The sequence below is a fragment of the Poecilia formosa genome, unplaced genomic scaffold (genome assembly GCF_000485575.1).
Source record: "Poecilia formosa unplaced genomic scaffold, Poecilia_formosa-5.1.2 Scaffold20, whole genome shotgun sequence".
Lineage (NCBI taxonomy): Eukaryota > Metazoa > Chordata > Actinopteri > Cyprinodontiformes > Poeciliidae > Poecilia > Poecilia formosa.
The window spans coordinates 2438652-2465528 of NW_006799959.1; the positions used below are offsets into that span (position 1 = coordinate 2438652).

At 38.1% G+C, this 26877-nt stretch overlaps 1 protein-coding gene across 6 annotated transcripts in view; it reads right to left on the bottom strand.

Annotated features, from left to right (window-relative positions):
* The window catches only part of mmp11a (matrix metallopeptidase 11a), a 31880-nt gene continuing 5003 nt past the window's right edge, over nt 1-26877 (bottom strand). Inside the window, exons 2-9 of one of the 6 annotated variants that reach the window (XR_001661540.1) lie at nt 13367-13593; nt 8514-8657; nt 6584-6717; nt 5384-5622; nt 3986-4202; nt 2647-2907; nt 1471-2164; nt 1-1426 (exon numbers count right to left, since the gene is read on the bottom strand). Coding sequence is in view for 1 of the 6 variants with exons in the window: in XM_007547424.2 (XP_007547486.1) it covers nt 2046-2164; nt 2647-2907; nt 3986-4202; nt 5384-5622; nt 6584-6717; nt 8514-8657; nt 13367-13593 (1341 nt within the window). In the remaining 5 variants the exon portion in view is untranslated. Of the gene's footprint in view, nt 2165-2646; nt 2908-3985; nt 4203-5383; nt 5623-6583; nt 6718-8513; nt 8658-13366; nt 13594-26877 lie in introns of all 6 variants that reach the window. The other 5 variants (XR_001661544.1, XR_001661542.1, XR_001661543.1 and 2 more) reach the window with 5 other exon arrangements.

Here is a 26877-nt window from a genome sequence, read left to right on the forward strand (position 1 = left end):
TTTCAGCTTACCAGAACTAGTTTACCACTAATTTCCCCAGTAGTGGAGAACCGCTGCGGTCCCTGAATGCATCCCTGACTAACAGAAAACACAGAGCACCGTTTGATTGATGTGCAGTGACGTCATCAGGGTCCGTTCCGGCCACTAGATGGCGCACTGCAGCTTCTTCTGCGACCATGATGTGAGAAGAGTGAGATCAGACATTAACAGCTGCAGCAGAATCAACTTTTCTTATTATTTTAAATTTAAAAGAGGAAAATATTTCAGTTCAAATAGGAACATAAATAGATGAGGATCTGTGGTAAAAGCAAACAAAGTCACTCCTCTGTTGTTCAATTCACGTCCAAACTTGAAAAATGATTCAAATGTCTCCTTCTCAATCAGCAAAGATGTAAGAAAAGTGTAACAAACCCTTAGAGAAATAAATATTTACTCTTGTTTTGCATCCAGGACCAGATTTTTCGCATATTTGTGACTCAGGTTGAAGGAGAAACACCGAACCTCAGGCACTGATTAAATGCAACTTGATCTGTTTTCCTGCTTTTGGAAACCATGAATCACAAAAACAGAACATAAGAACTTCTACAGACAGAGGTTAAAATCAGTTGAAGCGGTGCAAACAAAGCCACACGGAGTCCCCGGGAAAATATAGAAATCTGACGTGCAACAGCTCGATGGTTAGACCTGAAGTAACCCTCTGCTGTTCTCTGGATTCGCTTTTTTTCATGCTTGTTTTGAGGCAGGTAAAAACTGAAACAGCATCAGAGAGTAACATTTAAATGGTAATTTTTTAGATCCTTTGTTCTTACAAGGCTGAAAATGTCAGCCATTAAAGCAACTTCGCTAATTAACTCAAACAACAACTAACTGAAAAAAAACAAAACAAAACAAAACAAAAACAGGAGTCTGGTTTAGAACAGATGCTAATCTTTAGACCCAAGCTAGCTGGAGTCAAACTTCAGATAGCTTGTTGAAGACTCTGTAAAATTGCAGCAACTCTGCAATGACCTCAACAAGACTCTGCAAAGACCTTAGCAAGACTCTGCAAAGACCTTAGCAAGACTATGCAAAGACCTTGGCAAGATTCTGCAAAGACCTTAGCAAGACTATCCAAAGACCTTAGCAAGATTCTGTAAAGACCTGAGCAAGACTCTGGAAAGGCCTTAGTAAGACTTTGTAAAGACCTTAGCAAGACTCTGTAAAGACCTTAGCAAGACTCTGCAAAGACCTTAGCAAGACTCTGTAAAGACCTTAGCAAGACTCTGCAAAGACCTTAGTAAGACTTTGTAAAGACCTTAGCAAGACTCTGTAAAGACCTTAGCAAGACTCTGTAAAGACCTTAGCAAGACTCTGTAAAGACCTTAGCAAGACTCTGCAAAGACCTTAGCAAGACTCTGTAAAGACCTTAGCAAGACTCTATAAAGACCTTAGCAAGACTCTACAAAGACCTTAGCAAGATTCTGCAAAGACCTTAGCAAGACTCTTCAAAGAACATAGCAGGACCTTACAAAACCATCTCACTTTGACTCATTTTTAAGGCGTCCAAATCCAGTATAAGCCCCATTTTCTTGATTCTGATTGTAAAACAGTGAAGTATGACTGGAAATTATCATCTACTTGCTGACTGACTTCTAGAGTTAAACCCTCCACTGACCGCCGCTGTGAGTCTGATGTCACTCTTCAAACACTCTGAGGTGCGTTGTTGATGAAAACACAAACTGAAACATCCAACACTGACCACACTGAGAACAACAGTTTGTTAAACAGTTTCTGGCTCAGGCGAGACTGAATCCAGGGTCTCGGGCTCATGGTGACACAAAAATGTGCAAAAATAAATACGAGTAGAGCTGCACAGGAGGTGCCAGATCTGAGGGAAGGTGGGTTTTTTTTTTCCTGAGAAGAAGGCATAAATTGATCTGAGTGTCAATAAATGCAGTGAAGCATAAACAGGTGTAAAAATTGTCTCGTCCTCATGAGTCTGCAGTTTTTATTCCATTAACTCCTCTTTGCGTCAAAGGAATCAGGGTATGCGAATCTTCACAGACTCACTCGTTCCTGCACCCAAAGAAATCCATGCCGACGTAGCGTGGGTAACCTTCCAACGAGTTCATGGCGACAGGATCGAACTTCCAGTACTGACGTCCTCGGATGAAATGAGCAAAGCCTACAGAAGAGAGCAAAAACAGATTTTTTATAATTTCTGGAGACCGAGGAAGATGGAAAATATGCACATCAAATGGACCTCTTCAGATTAAAGGACTCAAACAGACTTATACTGAACTACAAAATAAGAGACTTTTTGTAATGCTGTTGTTGGCTTGGAAGTGTCCATAAACTCTCTGAAATATCAGAACTTTTTCACAAAAATAAACTTTTGATCTCTTTTGGTCTTGCAACAGGATAAAAATCCAAAATATTTGTCCAAATCTGCACAGAAATGGTTATGCAGACACAAAAGTAAAAAAAAACTGGGTGTTGGGTAAATATGTCCAGCAGCCTGGAGTTTGGCTAAAGAAATGGAAACAAACTGCTTGAGGCAAGCTGCTTGTCAGAAAGTGAAGTTTAAAACTGGTACTGAGTAAAAAGTTTGACTGCAGCAGCATCCACAGTTTAAGACAGAAATCAAAAGCATTTTTTCCTTCGTACCATGGGTGTCCCTGAAGGCAGCGTCAACATCCTCAGGGATGCCAGTCCAGTACTGCATGCTGCGCGGTTGGGGCGACTCGACCCGGTTCTCCTGGGGACTGAACCTCCAGTAGCTACCGGACTTGAAGAAGTAGATGCTGTAGTTAGGGTCGTGACCCCAGCGAAGTGCAGCCTGGATGCTGGATGTGGATAATCCTAAACTCCTGATGGACTCGGGGCCCCTGATGTGCATCTCAGCGTCAAACACCCAGTAGTTATCATCTGCAGAAACCAGAAAAACCCACTGAAGTCCAACTTTTATTCACCTTTTCTTTTAAAAAAAATTCTTTTACAACTGTTTGTGTACAAATGCTAACAGTACCAAAAAGATCACTAAATACTGTAATAGCAGCGGAGAAAATTAGGCTCAATTTTGAGTTACAACTCTGCCATGCTTCACAGTAGAAAAACATTAAAATTTTAAACAGTTTAATAGACTAAATTTTGAGACTACAGTTTTTACACAATCAGAGCTTAAGTTTTATGACTTTTCCCTGAAAAACATTGTCAATGTCAATTTATCTATATAGCACATAAAAGCATAAAAACAACAGACGTTGACAAAAGTGATGCACAATTCAATGAAATAAAGCAATATGACAATAATAACAAGGAAATATATTCAAAAGTAATACAAATATATTCGATAACTGTTGTCATAAGAGAAACTCAAACTGTTTGAATCAAATGCCAGAGGATAAAAGTCATAACAGTCTCTACATTACGTACATGAAAAGGTAAATCGTTCCAAATTTTAGGAGCATAAGTTGCAAAAGCCCAATCTCAGCTGAATAAATAGTCAGAATAATAAACACAAAAAAATTATTTTTGTGTGTAAGTTATACGTCAGAATGTCTTTTGGTAATTTCACTGTCCACTAACTTTTGTTTCTTTGTGTGGACTTCCTGTTCATGGCTTCCTAGCAAAGGAGGGAGTCACCATGGCAACCACTGACTTGTTCTATTTTATTCTAGAGGTCCAACTTGCTGGAGATTGTAAAGTTTAGATTTGTCAGACTTATTAAAGCAGCTAAAAAGTCTACATTTTTATTGAGATATTCTGGTTGGTAGCTTATAAAAAGCCATAAACTACATAACTACACCTCAGCCACACGGTGGACAATGGGGTTGTCATGACGCTAGGAAAAATACTTCATTTCTGATACCGAGATGATACTTCACTATTACATTTGTATGTTGGCAATTTTTAATCTGCATGGCGTCCAAACAACAGTTTTGTGTTTGCCTCGTTAGCTGAGGAGGAAAAAGTGAGATTATTTTTGACTTTATTTGATACTCACCTTGAAAGAACCAAATATTCCCTGACTTGTCCTCAAAGGCGGCATCAATCTTGGTCGGGATCCCCTTCCAGTGTCGGGAGGCCAGCGCCGGATACCCGCTTTCCAGACGCGCCGATCCTCCAGGATCCCTGATCCTCCAAACGTAACCCGACTTAAAGAAGAACAGCTCCCCTCGGATCATCGACACGGCGTCGAAGTCCGTCTGACAGGCGTCAGGCTGGAGGCAAAACAGAGAACGCTCTCAAAAACACCGTAAATCATTCTAACCTCATTTAGTTGTGTCATCCAGCTACTCCTTACGTCTTGCAAGTTTTGGATTTTCAACTGAAATGCATCAGTTTGTAAACGGTAACCTTAGTAAGTTGTGTTAACTTTTCATTAATTTTGTCATATTTCTGAGGAAACAAAGGATTTTAAACCCCTGAAAGAACTAAAAAAAATACTCAATTGATCCCAAAGGAAAAATAAACGAAGTTAATCAGCTCCTCCCAGTTGTAATCCACCCTGTTGGTACGGTTACGCATCACAGCAAAAGAGTAAAGTATGCACCGCATCCAAAACAAGCAGGAATGGTTGCTGAAAAATTCCCCCAGAAAGACATGAATGAAAGTTTGAATTTCATTCAAATGAAATTCAAACTTTGAAAGTAACATTGTCGCCAGCCTGAGTGGTGCAATTCCAGGAAAAAACACCACCACCACAAAAAAAAAGAGGGAAAAGGTGGGAATGGGAGGAAATATTTCCTCGGGTGCTCAGCGTGAGAGAGCTCGAAGTATTAAATTGAACTAGTTGTTATATGTAATTAAGGCTAACATTAATTTTAGTGCAACTGTCAATTAGCAATGGATGAGCACAGTGTCTTCTCAGATTGCTTATTCTGTTCAAAATAAATGCTTTTGAGCAGAAATCAGTGTAATAAAATGTTTAATAAAATGCATAATCATTCATGTAAGTTAAATAAAGAGTTTAAATTCTTTTCACTTTAAAATAAGTATTTATTGTAACTTGATAACATGAGTGAAAATAATAAAACATTCTGGAGCTCAGCTTGGGTTGCTAGGTAACGGGCTGGGCTTGGCTGGGGTTGCTAGGTAACGGGCAGTGCCTTCTGAATTGTGACATTACATTGCAGAGAGTTTTGAAACGGGTAATTTTCCAAACACCAAAAAAACATTAACTTTATTGCCAAAAAATCGACTGGGTGTGTCTTTAAATTGCCTGGCCTGTTTTCAGAAGCAGCAGAAACCCAAATGAAAATACAAAAACATGCAAAATATGAACATTACATATTAGGTTCCATTTAAAAACAAAAGTTATCCAAGTGAATTTTACATGAATCCGAGTTGTACATTAATATGGCTGACTGTATGAATTAATTTGTTAACTGGCTGGACTCACATTAAGTTCGTTGGTCTCTGTTTTGAGGACCAGAGCCCTTGGAGCCGGGGTTGGCGGTGGGGGCAGGACCTGTGGTTTAACTCCGTACAGGTACTGGATGCCTAGTTTGTCGTCTTCGCTCAGCCTCAGTGGGTAGGAGAAGGAGTAGTACGCGGACATGATGGTTTTGGGCTTACGTGAGTGCTGCAGGCCCAGGACATGCCCGAACTCATGGGCGGCAACCTGCAGAAGGTCTGTACCTGCAAGGAGGAAGGGAGAGGTTCATACAAGGTCTGAAAATAGGAGAGAGTTTTTGTTTTGACCCGGTTTGAGCAGCAGACTGCGGGGATTTCACTATCTGAGCCAACTGGGTCAAACAAGGGGAAAAAAAGTCCCTTTAACTGCTGACTCACACATGTCCTCAGTTAATCGCACGCATGTGTCTGACATGTTTACCTTTAGTCAGAGTTAGCATATACTTTAGCAAGTCCCACTGTAACAACTTTAATTACAGTTACAACAAACAAGTTGATGATAATTATTAAAAGAGAGTTGAGACACATTACTTGGTGCAGAATAAGCCACAAACACCAAAAGTCTTTTTTTTAATTAACTGATCTGCAAACAGATGAAAAGTTGCTTCTGCACAAACATCACAGTGTGGTTATAATTGTTCAGCTTATTAATTAATTCCTCTTGTTACAGTTAAATACAACCTTTGTTGTCATTCTAACTCATCCTGAATGTCTCAGATGGGTGATGGTGCACCTCAGGGAAGGTTGTTTGAGTCCCTTGTTGAGTTTGTTTATAACCGTTTATTCGCAGGTTATTATCAGTACATGTCTGTAATGTAGCCACAGGATTCAGAAACTTTTCAGTCAATGAATAGACTATGAACTCAGAGTACCAAAGTAATCTGGAGTCAAATGTGAGCCAAACACTAGAAAGAAAGGATTTTATTTGTTAAGAGATTTTTTTTAGGGAGCATCAACTCCACCAGCAATATCAAACAGAATAAGCAATTTACAAGACATTCACTAAGTGACTTTTATAAATATATACTCAGTTTGGACAGTAATTAATAAAACAAACCCAAATCTCAGAGTATTTTTGATGAATTTTGGATGCAAATTGTTTACATTTTGTGAAGTTTTTCCATTTTTTATCAGTTTATTGAAACAAACACAAATAGACCGAAACCAAAGTGATCCAGAAACTCACCCATGTAGTTCCCCAGAGTCCAGGACTCGTCGTAGTCGAAGTGAATGTCGCCCTGTCGATGCGTTTTCGGGAAGAAGGCGTGAGCTAGAATCCCACCTGGACCGTCAAACGGCAGGTTGTCTCCATGCCAGTAGCTGCAGGTGAATAAAACAAGCGTCCCCATCAGAAACAAAACCTTCCTTTTTTAAAAACAGCGAAACAAAACATCTAAACTCTCTCACAAAGTGAATAAAAATAACTTGAATCCTTTAAAATACACAACAAAGTTCAGTACAGAGGATGATAAAGTTGTAAAAATAAATAAAATGAACTAAAGACAAAGATATTTCCGTTTAAACAACACTGGGATGTGACGAGATGCTTTAAGTGAAATGATTCAAAGAGGGGAAACACAGAAACGATAAAAGAATGAAAAACCCCGAGTCAGCAGATACGGATCATGCATAAAGCAGGAGTATCAGCGCAGTGGAGCCTGCTTGTCGTCTCTTGCTCCATTATCTCCGTGTTCATCTTCACAGCTCTGCAAATCTCTTTGTGCCAGAATCTGATCCTATCTGTTTAAATGTTCTGCTAGTTTTACTGAAACGATCCTGATTTTTATCCAGGACATAAATCAGGCTCATTCTTATTAGCTGAGACATTTTTTCAACAACAAATATAGAAAACGTTATTGGTTGTCTCGAACCAATGTTGATTTTTATTTTTGAATAATTTACTAAAGCAGAGGGATTCGTCTCCTCGTCACACAGAGTTCAGAAGTGATTTTCTGAGGAAGTATTATTCATTATTGCAGCAAAGCAGCAATAATGAGTGATGTAGTTTAAAGTGACACCAGCAGGGGGAGCAGTTCTCTCCTGACAAGAGGTCACAGAGGTTAAAGCAAATAAAAACTCTGAGCTCAGAGGATTCCCTCAGCATAAGCTCATCTGAACTGGATCAAAACTAAAAAAAACAAAGCTTGGTCCGTCTCTGCTGAAGCTGTACGGAGATAAATTGGTGCCATAAAGTTTGTTCAAAAGAAAATAAAAATGTAACTTCATATAAGATATTTGAAACTGAAAATTTGTTTTGGAACTAGAAAAAAAAATTTAAACTAAAAAACTGCAGACTTTGTGAAAAAAATATCTGATACATATATAATTTGGTTCCACACATGTGGCTCAAATAATAATATACACAAATTATGAGAATAAAATCAAAATAAAACGAGATTAAAGTTGTATTATTACGAGGAAAAAGTCATATTATCATGTAATTGACTTTATTCTCAAAATAATATGATTTTATTCTTGTATTAATTCAGCCTTAGTCTCATAATAATCAGTTTTTCTCTGAAGTTTGACTTTAGTCTCAGAATTCAGAATTGTTTTTTAGAATTTGGACTATTTTTTTAATTTGGTTTTTAATCTCAACATTTTTTATTTTTTTCCCAGAAATCTGACTTTTTTGAATAATTATGACTTTTAAGATAAAGAATTAAGAATTATTTTTATTTTGGTGGCCCTAATCTTCTTCCATAATAAAAAAACTCTTAGAAAATACCTTCTGATTACATTTCACATGAACCTAAATGTGATTTAAATTGTTGACAAACCAGAACATGTCTGCCACTGGGAATAATCCAGTTCATCCCATAGATTAATGCCCAGATACTGAAGGTTTTGACACTAATTGAGCTGGAGGAACCAATTCATTAAGTTCCTGTCAATTTGTTTATCCACTGACAAAAAGTCATGAGCCGCCATGATGAAAATGTAATAACCCATAAAACTAAATCCTGAACTCAGTGAGTTCAGGATTTATTACTTATTTTTGGAGAATTAACAAATAAAAATCTGCCTCTAGTCAAGAAAAGTTGTAGAAATTAAACACAAAAAGAGACTGATTGATTGGTTGAGTCAGAACAGACGGTTCTTATTTGGGTTTTCACCTGGAAAAGTCGATCCGGATGTCAGCGATCCCCCTGTGGACCTCGGTGAAAGTGAGAGGCGTGACATCGCTCCAGATCTTCACCGCCTCCCGGATCACGCGTCGCACCTTCTCCTCGTCCATCTGCCAGGGGAAGCGTTCGATCCTGCAGGAAGCCAGCGCCGGAGTCAACACAGGAAGTGAAATGTATGTTTTTAAGTTTCAACTGTAAATTACTTTTTTATGCTTTTAATCAAATATTATATTGCACTTTGTTACAAAACTGTTTAGTTTAAATATTAAGCACTTTCAAGGACTTTCTACAGAAATCAAGCAGTTTCCAAACCTTGAAAAAACTTAATAGAAATTCAAGGATTTTAAACACCAATACAAACCCTGCAAATAATACAGGTGGCTTTATTTTTTATTTTTTTTTATTTTTAAATCAGAGTAATAAAACCTGAAAACTGTTCATTTTGAAAACATAAAAACAGGAACAAAGACTTCTGCACTAAATTGTTTTTAAACCTGTGAGATGCAGGGCAGGAAATTAAAGGAACATTTTGCCCTTTATGAGGCTTGTGGATTAATGTTGGAGAAGTTCGAACTTGTTCTGCTCGCATTAATTGCAGCTTTTCTGAAGCAGTGAAATAAAAGCTGGCAGAGTTGACCGATTACACGAAGTGGTTCCAGCATGTAATTTTGCTCCAGGACATCAATCTGTAATTTTTCTGTTGCGTGGAAACAGAAAATGGCAAACAAACAAGGCAAACGGTGTTAATTTGTAATACTTAGAGGTGAAATGTTTTGTTTCTCCTTCCAGATCGATGTGGGAGACAGAAGCATTAGAATAATGTAGAAAATAACTAGTTTTAATATGATGTCTCAACAGGTTTTTGCGTCATTTATTCATATTTCTGATATTGAGAAATAAGTTTTGACAGAAAGTCAAAGAAGATGAGCTCAAAATTATTCATACCCTCTCAGATTCAGATTTAAATGATTTTTGTCCATTGAAGAAGTTTAATTCTGTACTATTCTGTACAGAATTAAATTAATTAATTCTGTAAACATTTCTGTTTTTAAAAAGACATTTTTTAATGGGTCTGATGTAGTATTTTAATTTTAAACATATTTTAGCGATTGTGTATTAAGGTCATACTAAGAAAAATAAAATTACGAGAATGAATTCATAATATTAGAAGAATCAATTTGTACAAGAATAAGGTTGAAATAATACAAGAATAGTCCCAGTAATTTAAAAATAAAGTGACAATATTACAAGAATAAAATCATAACATGCTAATTAGGTTGTAATAACCAGTATGGGTGTATTTTTGTTGTATTCCATTTCTACTTTATTCTCATAGAAACTGTGAATTAATTATTATATTATTATGACTTTATTGATTAATTTTCATTAATTTTACTTTGTTAGCATAGCCTCAATACTTTGTCGTTTTCGCTAAGTGGAAAAACATCACAATTAATAGAAATAAAAGCTTTTAAACATCAATTTGTGTGGAATAAATCTGTTTAGTGTTTCAGTTTGTAATAAAGTTCCTAAAATAAATGGGGTTCTCAATAATTTTCTAATTTATTTATTGAATGTTCACTTTTTTTGCAGCTTCTTATTCTTTCTTGCAGACTTCTCTTTTCAATCTTGTCGCTATTTCTGGTAAGAAATGGCGACTTGAGAGACGATTTTAGACTGAAACTGAGTTTGGAGTCAGAGAAATTTCAGCTGAGAAGAGGTAAGTTTATCAGTGTCAGTAAAACCTTCAGAATAAAAGCCCAGATTTTCTGAATAGTTCAGGTTAATGTGGATCAGTTCAAAGTGTTTCTGTTTATATGGAAAACATCCATCTGTCTTCACAGAGCGGGACTTTCCTGTCTTTCATCAAACACCTGCAGATCTGGAGGTGTGACTCTGAGTCACGGAGCTGCAACGTGCAGGATCATCTGGGTAACTTTTCAGCTTTTGACGGCGCCAAAACATAAATCAGAGGAATTTTTTTATTGTTTCCAAGCAAAAGAAAAGAAAAAAAAGCAAAACATAAACAAGGAACAGCAGTTCTCACATATATTTAGACTTTTTATTGTTTTGTGGATGATACAAACCTCAGATTTATGTGTGATAGTTTTTCAGGAAAGGATTCATCAGCAGTTAAAGAAATACTGTTTACTAATCTGTATTTCTTCAATCAATAACAGGAAAAGGTGCTTTATAGGACTTTATTTTTTTACAAACGTGGGAAAGGTGAAACTGTCACTTGAAGAGTTCTGGGTAAAACATTTTTATAAACAAAGAAGGTTTTCAATCTTAGATGCAAAATGTATAGATATTTTTTGACAATTTTGGGTTAATTGCTGCTCTGAGTGTGTTTTTCAGCAAATCGCCATTTTTAGAGTCTATAAACTTCAATCAACAATAAATCGATTACTAAATTAACTGAGGATTAGTTGTTGCTTTTCCCTACTCCCTTGTGTTTCATTTTAGAGAATATTTTTCTGGAAATTTTGTGTTAAAAAGTGGCCGTCATTGTGTTATTTTCTGTTTATCATGAACTTGTTTTTTACGCAGGAGGACCTTTATTTTGAGTTGAGCTTGTGTTTCAGGGTTGAACTTCCTCTCCATAAAGCTCCAGACTTTAAGATTGCGCAGCAGCCTGTGGTCTCCTCTCAGTCCAGAGGAGCAGACCTCCTTTACTGCTTGTTTTAAAGCAGTAAAAACATCCATCTTGGACTTCACGGTTTACACAGGAACTTCTTCCAAAAGCTCAAATTAGTGGCCGATTCTAAATAAAACTGAACACGGGAGGTAAAAGGCATGGCTTCGGCGTAAGATGCCTGCAGTAGGTGGGGTGCAGTTTGACCTGGTGGGCCGTTGCCATAGCTACAGTTAACCACATCACTCAGGTGTCGCTTATATCGACCCGATCCAGGGGAATCTAATTAGTCTGCGGCCGGTTCTGCCTCCCCCATGCTGCTTTCTTTCGGCGTGCCTTAATATGCTGTTATGCTAAAGAACGAGTACAATGAAAGGGACCCCGGGAGACGCAGACAGAGAGGCAGCAGCCGGCAGACGCCGACCGGCTGTCGATGGAGCCACGGCCCCAGATGAAAGAAAAGCAGCACCTCTTTGTGGAAATCATAAGTCCATGACTTCATTTTCAGATTGCTCTATCTGCTTTCTCATCTTTCATGGCGTTCCTGGAGTCGCTCGCTCTGTGTTTTTGATCTGCAGCAGCTCCCGTTTGCCTCTGTCTATCTGCTGTTTGGTCCTCAGAGAACGACCCAAATTAGGATTTTTTTTTATCGCGGAAACATCTGCTGACCGCAGCTGGAAACATGCAGACATCAGAGCTGCTGCACGCGCTGCAGGCTGCAGGTTTTACTCAGATTACACAGGTCAGAGCAACAGTTGTTCTGAAACTGCACATGTTCTCTGTAATGCAAGGAAAAATGTAGCTGCTTATCCTTCACTGCAGGGAAACCATCTAGGGCTGAAACGATTAATCAGATTAATCACGATTAATTGATTACTGAAATAATCATCAACTAATTCAGCAATCAATTAATTGTTAACAGGAGCATACAGACTCAAAAATGCCATTTGGTGAAAGAACGACACATTCAGAGCAGAAGTTAAGCTAAAACTGGACAAAAATTCATTGTCATTTAAGATAAAAAGAAAAAATCTGTAAATATATTTCGCTCTTCAAGTGGCACAGTTTTATCTTCACCTGTTTTTTAAAAAAAACTACACTACGGGAATGTTGGGCAGAAAAATATTTATTTCCTTATTTTAAAAAGTATTCAGATAGTTTATTTGCATCTTTTAATGTATTTCTAATGTTGTGCAAAAAGGTTTAAATAAACAATCTGCAGAATGTGCCATTTTTAAAATCTGATCAATCGATTGATCGTTAGTTGCATCTCTAATCTCTGGTGGATATTCGTGTGAGGTAGACAGTTCACCAACACAGAAACACACAGGATATACAACCTCACACACACACTGGAGGAAACTCATGAATGAGTGAGGAGAAAAATGAAATCTCCATGTAAAAAGACTGTAGGCCGATATTTGAACCCAGGACATTCTACAGCCTACAAAACATGTTCATGACATTTTTGCACAAAATCATTTAGATGAGATTTTGAATCAGTTCTGCCCATTTTGAGTTGTTTTAGGGCCTCTGTCACCTTAGATCCAGATAAGCAGCTGCTGGTCCCCAACTCAACATTTACACTAGGGTAATGACACATGAAAATGACTGTAAACAGACACACAGTTATACAACCATACATCTGTGAACAGCATTAATAGAGCCTCCTGCGCAATCAACAAAAATGCAGCAAATGGTTTCTGAATGATTCATCAACAACAAAACACTTTTGTCTTTTCCAGCAGCCATTATACAGCGCATACAGTTAAAACCAGCTAGCTAAATGTGCTGGAACTCAGGTTGGGTTGCTAGGTAACGAGCAGGGCTTCACTGGGGTTGCTAGGCAACGGAAACTGCCTGCTGATTTGTGATGTTACGTTCAGAAGGTTTTTGAAATGGCTCATTTTCCAGACACCAAAAGACATTAACGTATTACCAGAAAACGCCTGTTTTTTTTGTTTTTTTTAAGCGTTTCGTTTCTAGCAGTGGAAACTGAAAAACTTGCAAAATGTGACTTTTGCATGATAGGTCCCCTTTCAGAGATCTGAGCAGAAACACAATAATGTCAGACGGATAAAGTCTGACAGAAAACAGCAGCTAAAAGCTGTTCCTGCTAGATATGGTTCATATTTTATCCCTACTGTGTGTGGATTCGTTAAAAGAACGACTGTTTAATCATCATAAAATAATCTTATTTCCATACTTGTAGGTGAGATCCTTCTTGTCGAAACGTCCTCCATGCAGAACGAAGCGTCTCTGGCGGTGTCGACCTCGGTACTGCAGCTCCTTCTGGTTGGGGAAGTCCGGTACGCCACAGCGCGGCCGATTCCATATGTTGGAAGCGTTGGTGGACGGACTCGCTTCCTTCACCGAACCCTGAGGGTGAGGAGGCTTCGCCCTCTTCTTCAGGTCCGGGGACTTCTCAGAGGCCTGGAACGACCAAGAGGTTCGGTCCAGTTAGTTCACAGCTACATGTGCCACACACAGTGAGGAAGAAGCAACAGAGGTGGGAAAGAACCCAAAATGAAGTAAGAGTCGCTCTAATTTAACATATTATTACTGAAGTAAAAGTAAAAAGTATCAGTCCAAGAAATTACTCGAGTCAAAGAGTGAAGTACTGAGTAACTGATCAAACTATCAATCATTTAATATTTAAAATTTACCTTATCAGATGGACCAAAATATAATGTTAAGTGGATATTTTCATATTTTAAGGATGAAAATAATAAGAATTTATATAAGTAAGAACAAAAAAACCCAACAAAATCTGGCAAATATTCAATTTTTCTTAATCAGTTTCTTTCAATAAAAAATCTATAAAACTTTCAACAAAAACTGCAGGTGTGTGTCTGTGTCTGGTGAATTTCTGGTTAAAACATGTTTGTTCTTCATTCAGCAGGTAGAAAATCCAGAAATTTTACTGAAGAGTAGAAATTCTTCATAATAAAATTACTCAAGTAAAACTAAAAAGTGCAGCACAGTAAAAATACTCGTAAATGTAATTTTTTTTCAAAAAAGGTTATTAGGTAAAGGCAACTGAGTAAATGTAACTAGTTACTACCCAACTCTGTCAAACACTAAGTAAAAGTACAGATAAGCAAAAGTATACTCTAGTAAAAGTAAAAGTACCACATTAACATTGTTACTTGCTTTTAAAAATACTTCAAGTACTGAAAGAGAATTTACTCGTTGAATTTATCGTTTAATGCATCAGCTGCATCTATATTTTCTTGAATTCATCAATATTTTTGACATATGCAGCCAAACGAGCGCCACAAGTTCACAGAGTTCATCTCTTACAGAACAAAAGCAGAAAATGTGAGAAGGAGATGAAAATGAGCGAAGTCATTACAGCTCGTCCATATCTGACCTACATTCAGCCTAATAGCAGCCTGACCTCACGGCCGGGTCACTGAGCCACGTAGCTGGGCCCCAGCGAAGGTCCCTGAGTGACCCATTACCCCTCGTCCTGATTCAGAGGAAATGACTCCGCTCATTTCCACACAAACTAATTACAGATCAGACCCATCCCATCGGCACCTTGCTCCACAACACTGAGGGAAAAAAACACAATGTGCAGAAAACTGCAGGGTGTTCTCTTCCTATCGCAAAATTACGTGCATTTCCCTTTCCGCTGCCGCGCCGAGCTACCTGTGGGAAAAGACGCTATCGTTTTATTGTGTTGAGATGAGACTAATTACCTCCGTCAGTGGATCCTCTCAGTCTGCGGCTCTCTTACATGAGCTCTCGTTCAAACAACGATCTGACTCCAGCTTTTGTTCTCATCATGATTTTTCTGCAGATTGACAAATTTCTGACATGCTGCAACATGCAAGGCTTCAGCTTCAAGAAAAATACATACAAGTTAACGTTTTTCAGTACCTGGCTGCAGAGTTAGGCAGTAACTAGTTACATTTACCTGAGGAACTTATTTTGATTTCTTTTTCCAACGTTGTACTTTTTACTTTTACTTAAGTAACTTTATTATAAAGTATTTCTGCTCTTACTTGAGTAAAATTTCTGGATTTTCTACCCACTGAATTAAAAGCAGACATGTTTTAACCAAAAATTCTGCAGGATTTCACCTTTAATTAATAAACTGTGCATAAAATATCTTGAAATTTAGTATTTTAGGGTTTTGTTGCAGGCTTTGAGGCCTCTGCTGTGCTCCCAAGTGTTCATCTAAATGTGTGTGATAGCATCCATTCAGTCTTTGTTTTCTGCCTGTGTGATATGATGTCACGGGGGTAACAGGTTCAGGAAGGAAACCCAGGCTCCCTCTCTCCTCAGCAGCAGTCTGACTGATCCCACCGGCTTTCCAGGACAGGAATCGTCTCCTCTCACTGGGACATGTTTGGAAATCCATCAAAGAAGAAACCCAGAAGACCGGACTCGTCTTATCTGACTCGTTTTGATTCTGTGTGAATCATCTGGTGTCTGCACACCAGATAGTCCAGTAGGCTCGGTTTGATTGGAGACCAGAATTACAATGTTTGTTACATTTTCAGCTGCTGCAGTTCGATTTCCCACTGCACTGTCAAACAAACCAAACCGATTGAAAAACCTGTTCCCCTCCTGGCCTCTGGGGGCGCTGCACCAATAACCAGTACAGGAAACGACATGAAAACCTCTGAAAGAGACAGTTTCCTTCTTCACAAAATGTGAACAAAAATGGATTAGTGTTGGATTTTAACAGTTGGAGGATTTCTAAAAACCACATGCCATTACCCCCTGCAGTGCATGTGTGTCAAACTAAAGGCCCAGGGGCTAAATCTGGCCCACCACAGCTTTTTTTGTGGTCTTCTGGACTCCAGATGACAAACTATATCAATTAGTCCCTCCCGTTTTTTATGATCGTGGCTCCACAGATTTCTGTTTTTGTTGTGTTAATGCATAATTGTGAGTTTATTGGAAATTTTCTGCAAAAAAGGTAATCAAGTTTGGGTTTAAGTGATGCTAACTCCCACCTGCAGGTGGCGGTATTTCCTACTTTACGACGCTGTTGCTTCAGCCTTTCTTGATTTCAGATTATAGTCTGTGATCGATATGGCGACTAGCAAAATCACATTATGGTCATTCATATGTGCAAATTTAGCAAATTTCCTTGAAAATATTACTAAATTAGCGCCACAAAATCACAGAAGCAATTAAAAATCCTGAAGGACAGACTGATGTGAGAAGATGTTCAACTTTATTTCTAAGAAGTACACACGTTTGTTTTGGTTGTATTTACCCAGAATGCTCTGCGGTATCGTCCTCTTTCTGCTTTTGTAAGAAGTGAATTAATCTGCCCGTACTTTTCAGCAATATTAAGGAATTACTGACTTAAAACAAGCTCCTGTATCTTACTGAAAAGTTAGTTTTACCTCATTTCAAATGTAAAATGATATTTGCAGTAGAAACTGGACCAAAAATCCTTGGTAAGATTTTGTGTTTCTGCACTGCAGGCAGAATAAAAACAACATGAGTCTGGATCAGCAAACAGAGACCAGGTGAGTCTAATAAGAGCGACCATAACAGGGAGGCTAAATAAAACCAGAACATGTGGAACAAGCGAAACTTTGCTCAAACACGGTGCGGCGGAGACACGCACATGTTTGGGATTATCTGAGAGAAAATGAAAACCTCTAGCAGGAATCCACAGAGCATGACAGCTTCGCTCTGTAAGATGAGACGTTATTTAGAAAAGATGTTTCACTCTGCTGACCTTTGATCTCTGTTAGACAGTCTGAGGAAGAAATGTAAATATCTCCATTCTTCCACCTACATTCAGGCTAAATCCAGACAGTATGCATGGGAACCTTCATACACTGCAAAAACACAAAATCTTACCAAGTATCTTTTGTCCAGTTTCTCATGCAAATATCCTAGTACACTTAAATAAGACAAAACTAAAGTGCAAGTAACTTGTCAGCAAGATGCAGGAGCTTGTTTTAAATGTTTTTTTTTTTTTGCACAAAATCATTTTTATATTAATGAGATTTTAGTATGCTCAGTTCAGAATGAGCTGTTTTATTTAAATCCAAATCAGCTGCTTATGGCCACGCCCCTCAACTCAACGTTTACACTCGCACATGAAAATGGCTGCAAACAGATGCGCAATTATGCAATCGCACATCTTTGAAAAGCAGAAGTGGAGCCTCCTGCAAAACCAACAAAGAATGCAGCAAGTGGTTTCTGGATGGTAAGTCAACAACAAAACACCTGTCTTTTCTAGCAGCCATTGTACAGCGGTAAAACCAGCTGCTGGAGCTCAGCTTGGGTTGCTAGGTAACGGGCTGGTCTTGGCTGAGGTTGCTAGGTAACGGGCAATGCTTGCTGATTTGTGACACTACATTGTGGGAGGTTTTTGAAACAGCTCATTTTACAGCTATCAAAAAACATTAACTGTCAAATTAACTTAATTTAATGCCAAAAACTGGCAATAAGCTAAAAAACGGAGGTACAAAAATGTTCAAAAAATGTGAATTTTACATAATAAATCCCATTTAAGTAAATAATTCCTTCCTGGTTTCACTGACAGATTATTCAATTCCTAACATTTTTCCAATTATTGAAATAATTTGCAAATGGAACTAGTTCTTATCCATCAATGCTAAGGAATTATTGATTTAAAACAAGCTCCTATTTCTTGCTGAAAAGTTACCTGTAAGTTAGTTTTGTCTTATTTCAAGTGTCCTGAGGTATTTGCATTAGAAACTGGACCAGAAATACCTGTTAAGCTCCTGTGTTTTGCAGTGCAGATGAGCTGCTCCACAGAGCAGGACTCCACCTTGTCGCTGATGTAGGTTATGAGGAACAAAACTCAGTGGGATTCATGGAATGTGCTCCAGATTGCAGAAACGGAGTGACTGATGGCTCTAAATCCCAGAAAAAACAACAACACACACCTCAACGAACCCCCACCTTTCTCCAGCTCCTTTGTTTCACTCTGTTTAAAGCAGATTTCAGCTGCTTATTCCACTGCACAAAGCACTTATTCATGTCGGAGGGGATGTTTATGTTCCCGTCCGTGTGGCTCGCTCTAAAAGGCTCGTTGGAGTTGCTAAGAGCGAAACAAAATGAGTTGCAGCTTCTAAACAGAAAAGGTTTCTACGCTCCCCCCTGAAAAGCTGCTGCTGGTGTGTTTTTGAGCTGGAAGAAAATGTGAAAGACCAGTGTGATATGAAGTGCTATCTGGCTTCCCGGAACAGATTCTGATAACATGCATACAGAAGAACAACAGAAAGTCTTATCATGGTGTGAAACAGCTATGAAAGCCTTCAGTCTAAAGGCCGGCAAGATGAAAAACAGCGTGGAGTTTGGTTAGAAGATGTTGATCCAGCTTCTGGAGGACGGTACACATAATCCAACAGCTTCAACTTTATCTAAAGTGAGTCAAGATAATGATGAAATGTGCTGGAAAACTGAATCACCACCATTTGGTCTGGGTTTTACTTACTTTAAAATGAAATACTCCCATGATTTAACATGTGCATAAATATCAGACAAAATTATCCCAGATAAACATGATTTAGAAAATTCAACATTTGCTTTATGATGCGTTTCCACACCGTAAAGCTTCACACCAGAACTTTGTTTTATTCTCATCTGCATGATTTCAGTTAACGTCTCAGGAGAGCTAAGCAAACGCCATGTTTACGTTTGTGATGGTATGACAGTCAATTATTATTTTGCATTCCTTTTGCATTTTTGAAAAGTCAAACATTTGTAAGAAAAATTGTATTCATTTATTTTTTCGATTAATCTCAAATTTTCTAGAATTACATCATGGAAATTTCCGAAAAAGTAGAAAGTGTCTGCCAAAAAAACTGAAATAAAAAACCCCCAAAAAACAAAAACAAAACAACAACAACAGAAAAATAACTATTGCTGAAAAGTTGAAAAAGTCATGCAAAACACTCACTTTGACATCAATCTCGGTAATTATCTAGAAAAAAAGTGGCAATTTCCAAGTTTGAAAAGTTGAACATTTTTGACTTTACGTTTTTTGGCAGGACTTAATAAATCTATTGAGTTTATTCGTGGAGCACATTTAACATAAAAAACCAAACACATCATGCCGTCAACAACTGTGAAAACCAGTAACAGAAATTGCATTTTGAAACAGTCATTGTTAAAATCATCAGTCACAAACATCTTACTTTTGTTATTGTTCAAAGCAGCTCTAAATGACTCTAAATCTCTTTATATCTACAATGAAGCCATTGTACCTTCATCAACGTCAACAAAATAATAAAATGCCTCAATCTGTTTCCCATTGTGTAATTATTTCATTGAATTCAATATAAAAAAATAGTTAGTTTTGCTTCAATGTTTCAAGCGATACTTAAACTTTTTTCCTGGCGTCACTGAAACGTTTCGGAGGTCTCTGTCAAGGAAGGAGGTGTGAACTTTGAGTCACCGGGTCGCGGGGCGACCTCCATCCTGTAGGCCCATGTTCCCGCCTGACGTCGCCTGATCCCAATCAGAGCGCCGGGGTGGCTGCGGTGTCGGCTTTCACGCTCGTAAACCTCTGGCTAATTCTAACGGTTGGGTGCGCCGTGGGGGAGGCAGTGGCGTTTCAAAGAGAGGGATGGAAAAAACGTGGCTAACGAGCTGAACCCCCCCGACTGGGTGTCAAATGGATCGGTTGACCTGTCTGACCCCCAAAACACCAGAGAAATAAACGACGCTCAATCCAGACAGGCGTAGCATCAAAGTTCAAGGTTAAAGCCCAGAACAAGAGGATTATCCGGATCCAAAACGTTCTCCATGTGCTCGACTTGGAGAAATATTATGGGTTTGAACTTCTGCTATTTTTAGCAAATAAAGCAACTTGAAAAAGTTTTACCCTCCTTAAAAATTAAGTTTATTCTCACTTACATGTTTCTGAACATCAAATGAACATAACTACACTGCAAAAACACAAAATATTACCAGGTATTTTTGTTTTGATTGGTAGTGAAAATATCTTAGTATATTTGAAATAAGACAAAACGAACATACAAGTAGCTTTTCAGAAACCTTTAAGTCCTTAATATGGATGAAAAAGTTCTAGTTTTATTTGAGGAATTTTCATTGATAACATGGGAAAAATGTTTTAAGTTAAATAATCTGCCAGTGGAACAAAAGACAAAAGAGAAATCCTTCAAACTCTAAACTCTGACGCTACTCCAGTTTTGTATCTTTGTATTGGTTTTTTTACATTAAATATTCCACAGATTTCTTCTTCATCAGCCATGTTTGTTTACTGTGAACTGATGTTTGGTTTTTAGAGGTTCTGTGAGATTTCCCGTCTGACATCCGAATGTTGGTGAATAAAATCTGTCTCGACACCATAAATTGCACAGCCAAACCTGTTATACTTCAGACTTTTTTTTCAAAACTCTCAGATTTTGAAAAGCAATGGATATTTCTGCAGTGCTTAGAAATGACTTTATAGTTAGATAAGTAAAATTTAAATAAATTGACAGATACCAAACCGTGTGTACGCCACTCTCTAGTGGGTATTTAGTTGTGCAACCATTACAAATGTGTGCAAAACTTTGTTTATATTCTGCAAATGATGGAAATACATAATTATGCAAAATAAAATAAGATTTTTTGCATGATAAATTATTAAAAAACAAGCCACTCCATTGTCGTCCAACTACTTCCTGTCGTCTTCTTTGTCATTTCTGGCAGTAGTAACATCTGGTTGTTGATCACGGGACTCATGTGACACAAAAAAAGTGTTTTCACTGCAGTTTCATGAAACCGATTTTGATTCAGCTCAAAAATCCGACGGCTTATTGCTGCCAAAAACAAGGACATTTTCTGAGTTCCAAAAGTAGAAAATCGTCATATTTTCTAGAAAATATCAGAATTTTTTTGGTAAAAGTTTATCTGCAATGGTCCTAATTCACCGTTGAAGAAAAACCACCTCAATCCAGTGCAAAAAAAATCACATTTATCGAAAATGTAACTTTTTAAAATTGGCGTGTAAGGAAATTATTTTCGTAAGTCCAATTTGCACAATTTTGTGGTCAATGGAAACACAGCACATTACTTAGAAATTAATGTAAAAAAACAACAACAAACATTTTATTTTCTGTTTTGTGTCTCCTTGCTGCTTTTAATTATCCAGTTTTTGACAGATTTATGCACAAAGCTTAGATGAAAAAGAAACCACATCGACGACTCAGCAGATGACACGAGTTTTTACGACCTTCCTCTCCCAGATAACAACACTCCTGCAAGCAGACTACTAAAAACACACACTCTCATCACACAGTTACTCATCACTTTCTGCTGAGAGGGCGAAACGTCAGACACAAAACACCGATTCAACAAGAAGGAGGTCTCGACTTGTGCGATGGTTGTAGTGCGGCATTAAGAAGCGGGTTGGGGAGGGGCGAGATTACAAGTATGAACACAACCAGTTTCTGGTTACAGTGATGACAGGATCTGCACAGCGCTTTAGAGGATCTGACAGCGGTATTCAGACTGCACACAGAAACATGTTGGTGCATGCTGGGCGCATCTGCAGCGCGTCTCCAGTCAATCACCCCCCGCCGCCGCTCAACGGGGGGGTAAACCAACACCGCCTCTGAGGGGGAGACCCAACGGGGTCCACTTTTAACCAGAATCACACTGCTGCAACATGTTCACACACTTTTCTTCCCTAGACATCAGTAACCAGCTGTTCTTAAAATACACTCAAAATGCAGCTGGACAAATTATTCTCAAGTTACATAAGATATAAATTCAGCAGAGGTTGGCAGAGAGTAGCACGACTACTTCAGCATATTTTTACTCAAGTAAGAGTAAAACGCAGCCATCCAAGAAATTACACAAGAGTAAAAAGTATTTGGTAAAAAGTCTAACTGATCAGTTACTAAAAAGTAACTGATCAAATTATCAATCATTTAATACTTTAAAAAAATTACATAATCAGATGGACCAGAATATGAAGTTAAATGGAAGTTTTGGTATTTTAAGGAACAAAAACTTCACTGATCAAATACGGAAGACAATTAGAGCCACTTAAAAAAACAAACAAAAAAACATATTCTGACTAATTGTGATTAAAATTCTGAGATTTAAGTAACAATCCTGAGAAATTCTGAGAATTCTGAAAAAACATTGGAATTCTTACTTCAATATCAGAATTCTGACTTTTTTCAGAATTCTGAGAATTTCTCAGAATTCTGATTTTTCCTCAGATTTCTGACATTGCTAAGTGAGATTAAATTTAGAATTAGAGATTAAAATCAGATTTTTTCCCCCTCTCCCCCTAATCCTTTCCTGTAGATCCAAACATCATTTAATATGTAAAATTAGATCATCAGCTGGACCAAATATACAGTTATGAGGAAATTGTGGTTGTTTAATGTCCAAAATGAACATAATTACTATAAAATACCATAATTATAAAATGACAAAATAGGGAAAAAGTGAAATTGTATCAAATCAATTTCTTTCAGTATGAAACTTTACCAAAAAATGTAATTTGTGTCTCTGGTAATTTATATATTATATTTGTTCTTCATTAAGTGAAGTTACTCACAGCGGGTAGAAAATCCAGAAATGTAAAAAGTAAGAGTAGCGATACATTATAATAAAATGAGCCAAGTAAAAGTACAAACAACAACACAGCAAAAGTATTTTTTCTCAGAAAGTTACTGACGTAAATGTAAGTAGTTACTACCCAACTCTGTTGGAGACAGAAAATGATGAACAATCTCCAGATGTTATAAACCGATAGACGTACCAAGTATTGATTCAGCTGAACAGATTTACATTTGTAGAAATGTTGAAATCCATGTTTTGTTTTTCTTTCACTTCACAATTACGCATCACTCTGTTAGTCGCAAATCCTAGTTATAAAATACTGGAAATGACTTGGAGTTGTTTTAGTTCCCCTCATATTAGACTGAAGCTGCAGGAAGCATTAAGGAGAAGCAACAATGCCGGATTAATTTTCCCTTAGTGGCATTTTGTTTCTGCACTGGAAATGCAAAAAACAATCAGCCTGAGGGAGAGAAAGGACTCAAGGTAAACCTTCAACTCTAAGCCTCTGTTCATTATGAGTTATTTTCTCATTTTCTTGAAATAAATGTACTTAATTTATGATTTTTAATGACTCCCCCTCTTCTTTCCCGTCTTCCTGCTGCCATGAGCAGTAATATCTGTGGCTCCTACAAGGCAGACATAATAAAAACAAATCAAAATCTGCAAGATAAATGTTTTTGCAGAGGTCAAATCTTTTGGTTTTTCATACTTTTTGTCAGATTTATTACTTTTTAAAGTCTAATTGCTGTCGGTTGATGGATAAGCGAAATAAATGCGTAAATATTTCAATTTACGTAGCTCACTTTAGCAAAAAATAACTCCAGTTTGTTCTGACAGTTGCAGAAATTCAACAAGCCCTGGCACTTGAAAAGAACACATTCACTCGACATGTGTTTTGGATAACTTCAGTAGGAAATCTGTGAGTGCAGCAGTTGCAGAGAGGAAAAGGTTGAAGGAAATTAGAGGCGCTGCAAAGGAAATTTAAAAAAGGCAAAATAATTCACACAGCGATGAGATTGCTGCCATAACCTGAGGCCGTGTTCGTTATTCTATCTGTTTGTCGCAGGAAAACAAAAAGAGCCGGGAGTTCTTTCTTTTCATTAACGTGACATCTAAACGTCTCGACCCGATACCAGCGGATCCGAACGATAGGAAGCGACTCATCAGTGAGTGTTTACATCCGCAGACAGATAAGGTTTCATTTCTTTAGGGTGTGCTCTACTTTAAAGACCAGAGACAAAAGAATCTGCTTACTTACTGTACAAGAGGATTTAGATATGAAAGGGTCCTGCAAGAGTTCCTAATCAACAAATACCTCGTTATCTTTAGAAGTATCATGAAAATCAGAAACATCTGTTCTTATCGTCCCTGGAAAGCCTCTGAAATCTGCTGTTTGTCTCTCTGGAGGATGACTTTGTGATGATTTCACTCATTAATGTGAGCAAAGCCTCAGGGAAGCACGGGTTACCCTTAAAATCACACAGCCTGGCCTTTAATCACACCTTTTGTTATTGAGCTGCTATTTAAGCTTGGCAGCAGAACAGATGAGAGTGGAAAACATGAAACAAAAGGTCAAAGTTCAGGTGAGGATGCCAGTTATTTTTACAGGGGGATAAAACTCAATGCCAGATATAAACAGGAACCTGCAGGTTTGCAGCACTTGCGGCTTTTAAATGCAAGAACATTTAGCAAGAGCTCAGTTCTTGGAAAAACAAAAAATCTAAAAATAAGACTTCAGCTTTTACACCTTCAATGGCTCTTATTGTGATTTCTGGGAAAATTGATGATTTTACCATTTCCAAATAAAAGTCTGAAAATTGGGGCAAATCCAAAACAATATATTACCTGCAAGTTTGCAAAAAGATTTATTTTAACATAATTTTCTACTAAGGTATAGTAAAGTACATTAATTCAGTAGAGTGCTGTATCATTACAAAGATAATATATTTTTATTATCTTTATATACACACACATTTCCTATATGGGTGATTGATTGATGATTTATTTCTTCAAATTACAAATTACTACCAAACGCATGCCACACTTTTCAGATTTTTACCTGAAATAACTTTAAAGCATCACTTTCATTCCAAATTACAATCACTTCCCAAATCGTGCTGCTCTATCACTTTTTAAAATACTTTAAAATGTGTAAAAGTTTCAGAAGATGTGACACTGACATGCACAGGCGCTGCTGCGTATGTCAGTGAGAGAGAGCAAACCTTTCTGCCGAGGATAACGAGTGATATCAGTCCTCACGGCCGAGTTTAAACGGAGGAAATCGAGTCAAAGCGCATGATGTGACAAAGTTCAGTGCTACGAGCCTGAAAAGCATCAAAAGAACCAAATGCACTAAACTGTCGGCACAGAGCCAGAAATGCTCACAAGGATTGTGTTCTCCAGATTTATAAGCCATGTGTACATGAAAATGTGGGCCATAAACCTCCTCCATGCACAAACCAAACCTCCATCCCACAACTGAGAATTACTTCTTTGTACTGTTTGAATCAGTCGGTTAGATTTCATGCTTTTTTTGCATCTGTGTTCAATCCAAAGAGTCCAGTTCCAGTTGAGTAAAACTAGGAGCAGCAAACTCTTACTCTTTATTTATGACATGTAAATAAAGATATTTACTTGTCATAACCTCTCAAGAGATCCTCATTTTGAAATATTTGGACTATCCCTTTAGTAAACTAAAAACATTCCACAGAAAATGATCCTGTGTTTGAAAATGAGAGAAAAATGAGCCAAAGACTAAAGAAAATCTTTCAGAAAACTGTTGTTTAAAGGGGACTTTTTGTTCAAACTTCACATTTTGTGCATTTTTGTACTTCCATTTGGGTCTCAACTGCTTCTAAAAACAGACCGAGTGCTTAAAAAACCACTGATTTGCCCTGATTTGGCAATAAGTTAATAATTTTTCGTGTCTGAAAAACAAGTCATTTCAAAAACCCCCTGGATGTTCAGTCACAATCAGTTGGATAGCGCTGCACTGTTACCTAGCAACCCAGGCTGAGCTCCAGCACATTTGGTCAGCTGGATTAACCACTCCATAATTGCTGCTGGAAAAGACAAGTGTTTTATTGTTGACTTACCATCCAGATTCTTTGTTGGTTGTGCAGGAGGCTCGAGCGCCTCTTCTCAAATACATTCAGTTGTAAAATTGCACATCTGTTTGCAGTCATTTTTACATGCGAGTTAAACGTTGAGTTGAGGGATGTGGCCAGCAGCAGCTTATATGGATTTAAAGTGACAGAAGTCCTAAAACAGCTCAAAATAGGCAGAACTGACTCAAAAGCTCATTATATGAAAATTATTTTGTGCAATAAGATGTAATGAAAAGGTTTTGACCTATTCTAACCACGGAAGCATACTAGGTCATCTTTAAAACTAATTCAAATTCTGTTTGCTTGGAAGGAAAGCATAAGGAATAACTGGATAGTGCTGCAATAAGAAAAGAAAAAGGAGAATTTCACTGAATTTGCAAATCTGGTTTTAGGGTAAATTATACTGAAAACTAGACATCTGTTCTCCAGATCAGTAAATCTGTGACTGATTTCACTCCGGCTGCAGAAACTCCTGAACCCGTTGGTTCCTGAATGGACCTCTGGCAGCGATCGGCATCCACGCGTTGATTTTTCATTCGCCACTCACAACTCGGCGCAACTGTGACCTAGATCCACTTGGCGGGAGCGCCGGGCGGCTCCGACGTCGCCTCTGCTCTCACGGTGGCTCCACCAATCACTCCGCGCGGAGACATCAACACGACGGGACAAAGCGCGCAAGGAAAACCACGGGAATCGGGCTTTATTGACAGAAGGAGAATCCAAACAGCTCGCTGTTACAGCCAGCCCCTCTGCGGCAGAGAAAACAGAATCCCACTGCCCTGAATGCCGCAGACTCCCAGGCCTGTCCGGGCCTGTGCACTCCAACGTAAAGACACAACCAGCAGATTAGGCCTTTCTGGGCAAAAGTGACGAGACTAAACAAAGTCGTTACAGGTGCAACATAATGTTCAGACTCAAGGATTTGAAAGTTCCTCCAAGGCTGGACTTAAGATGGGACAAAACTGCAAAAACAGCAAATACCAAAGTGCAGAAGAAGAGTTAACATCCATCCATCCATCCATCCATCCATCCATCCATCCATCCATCCATCCATCCATCCATCCATCCATCC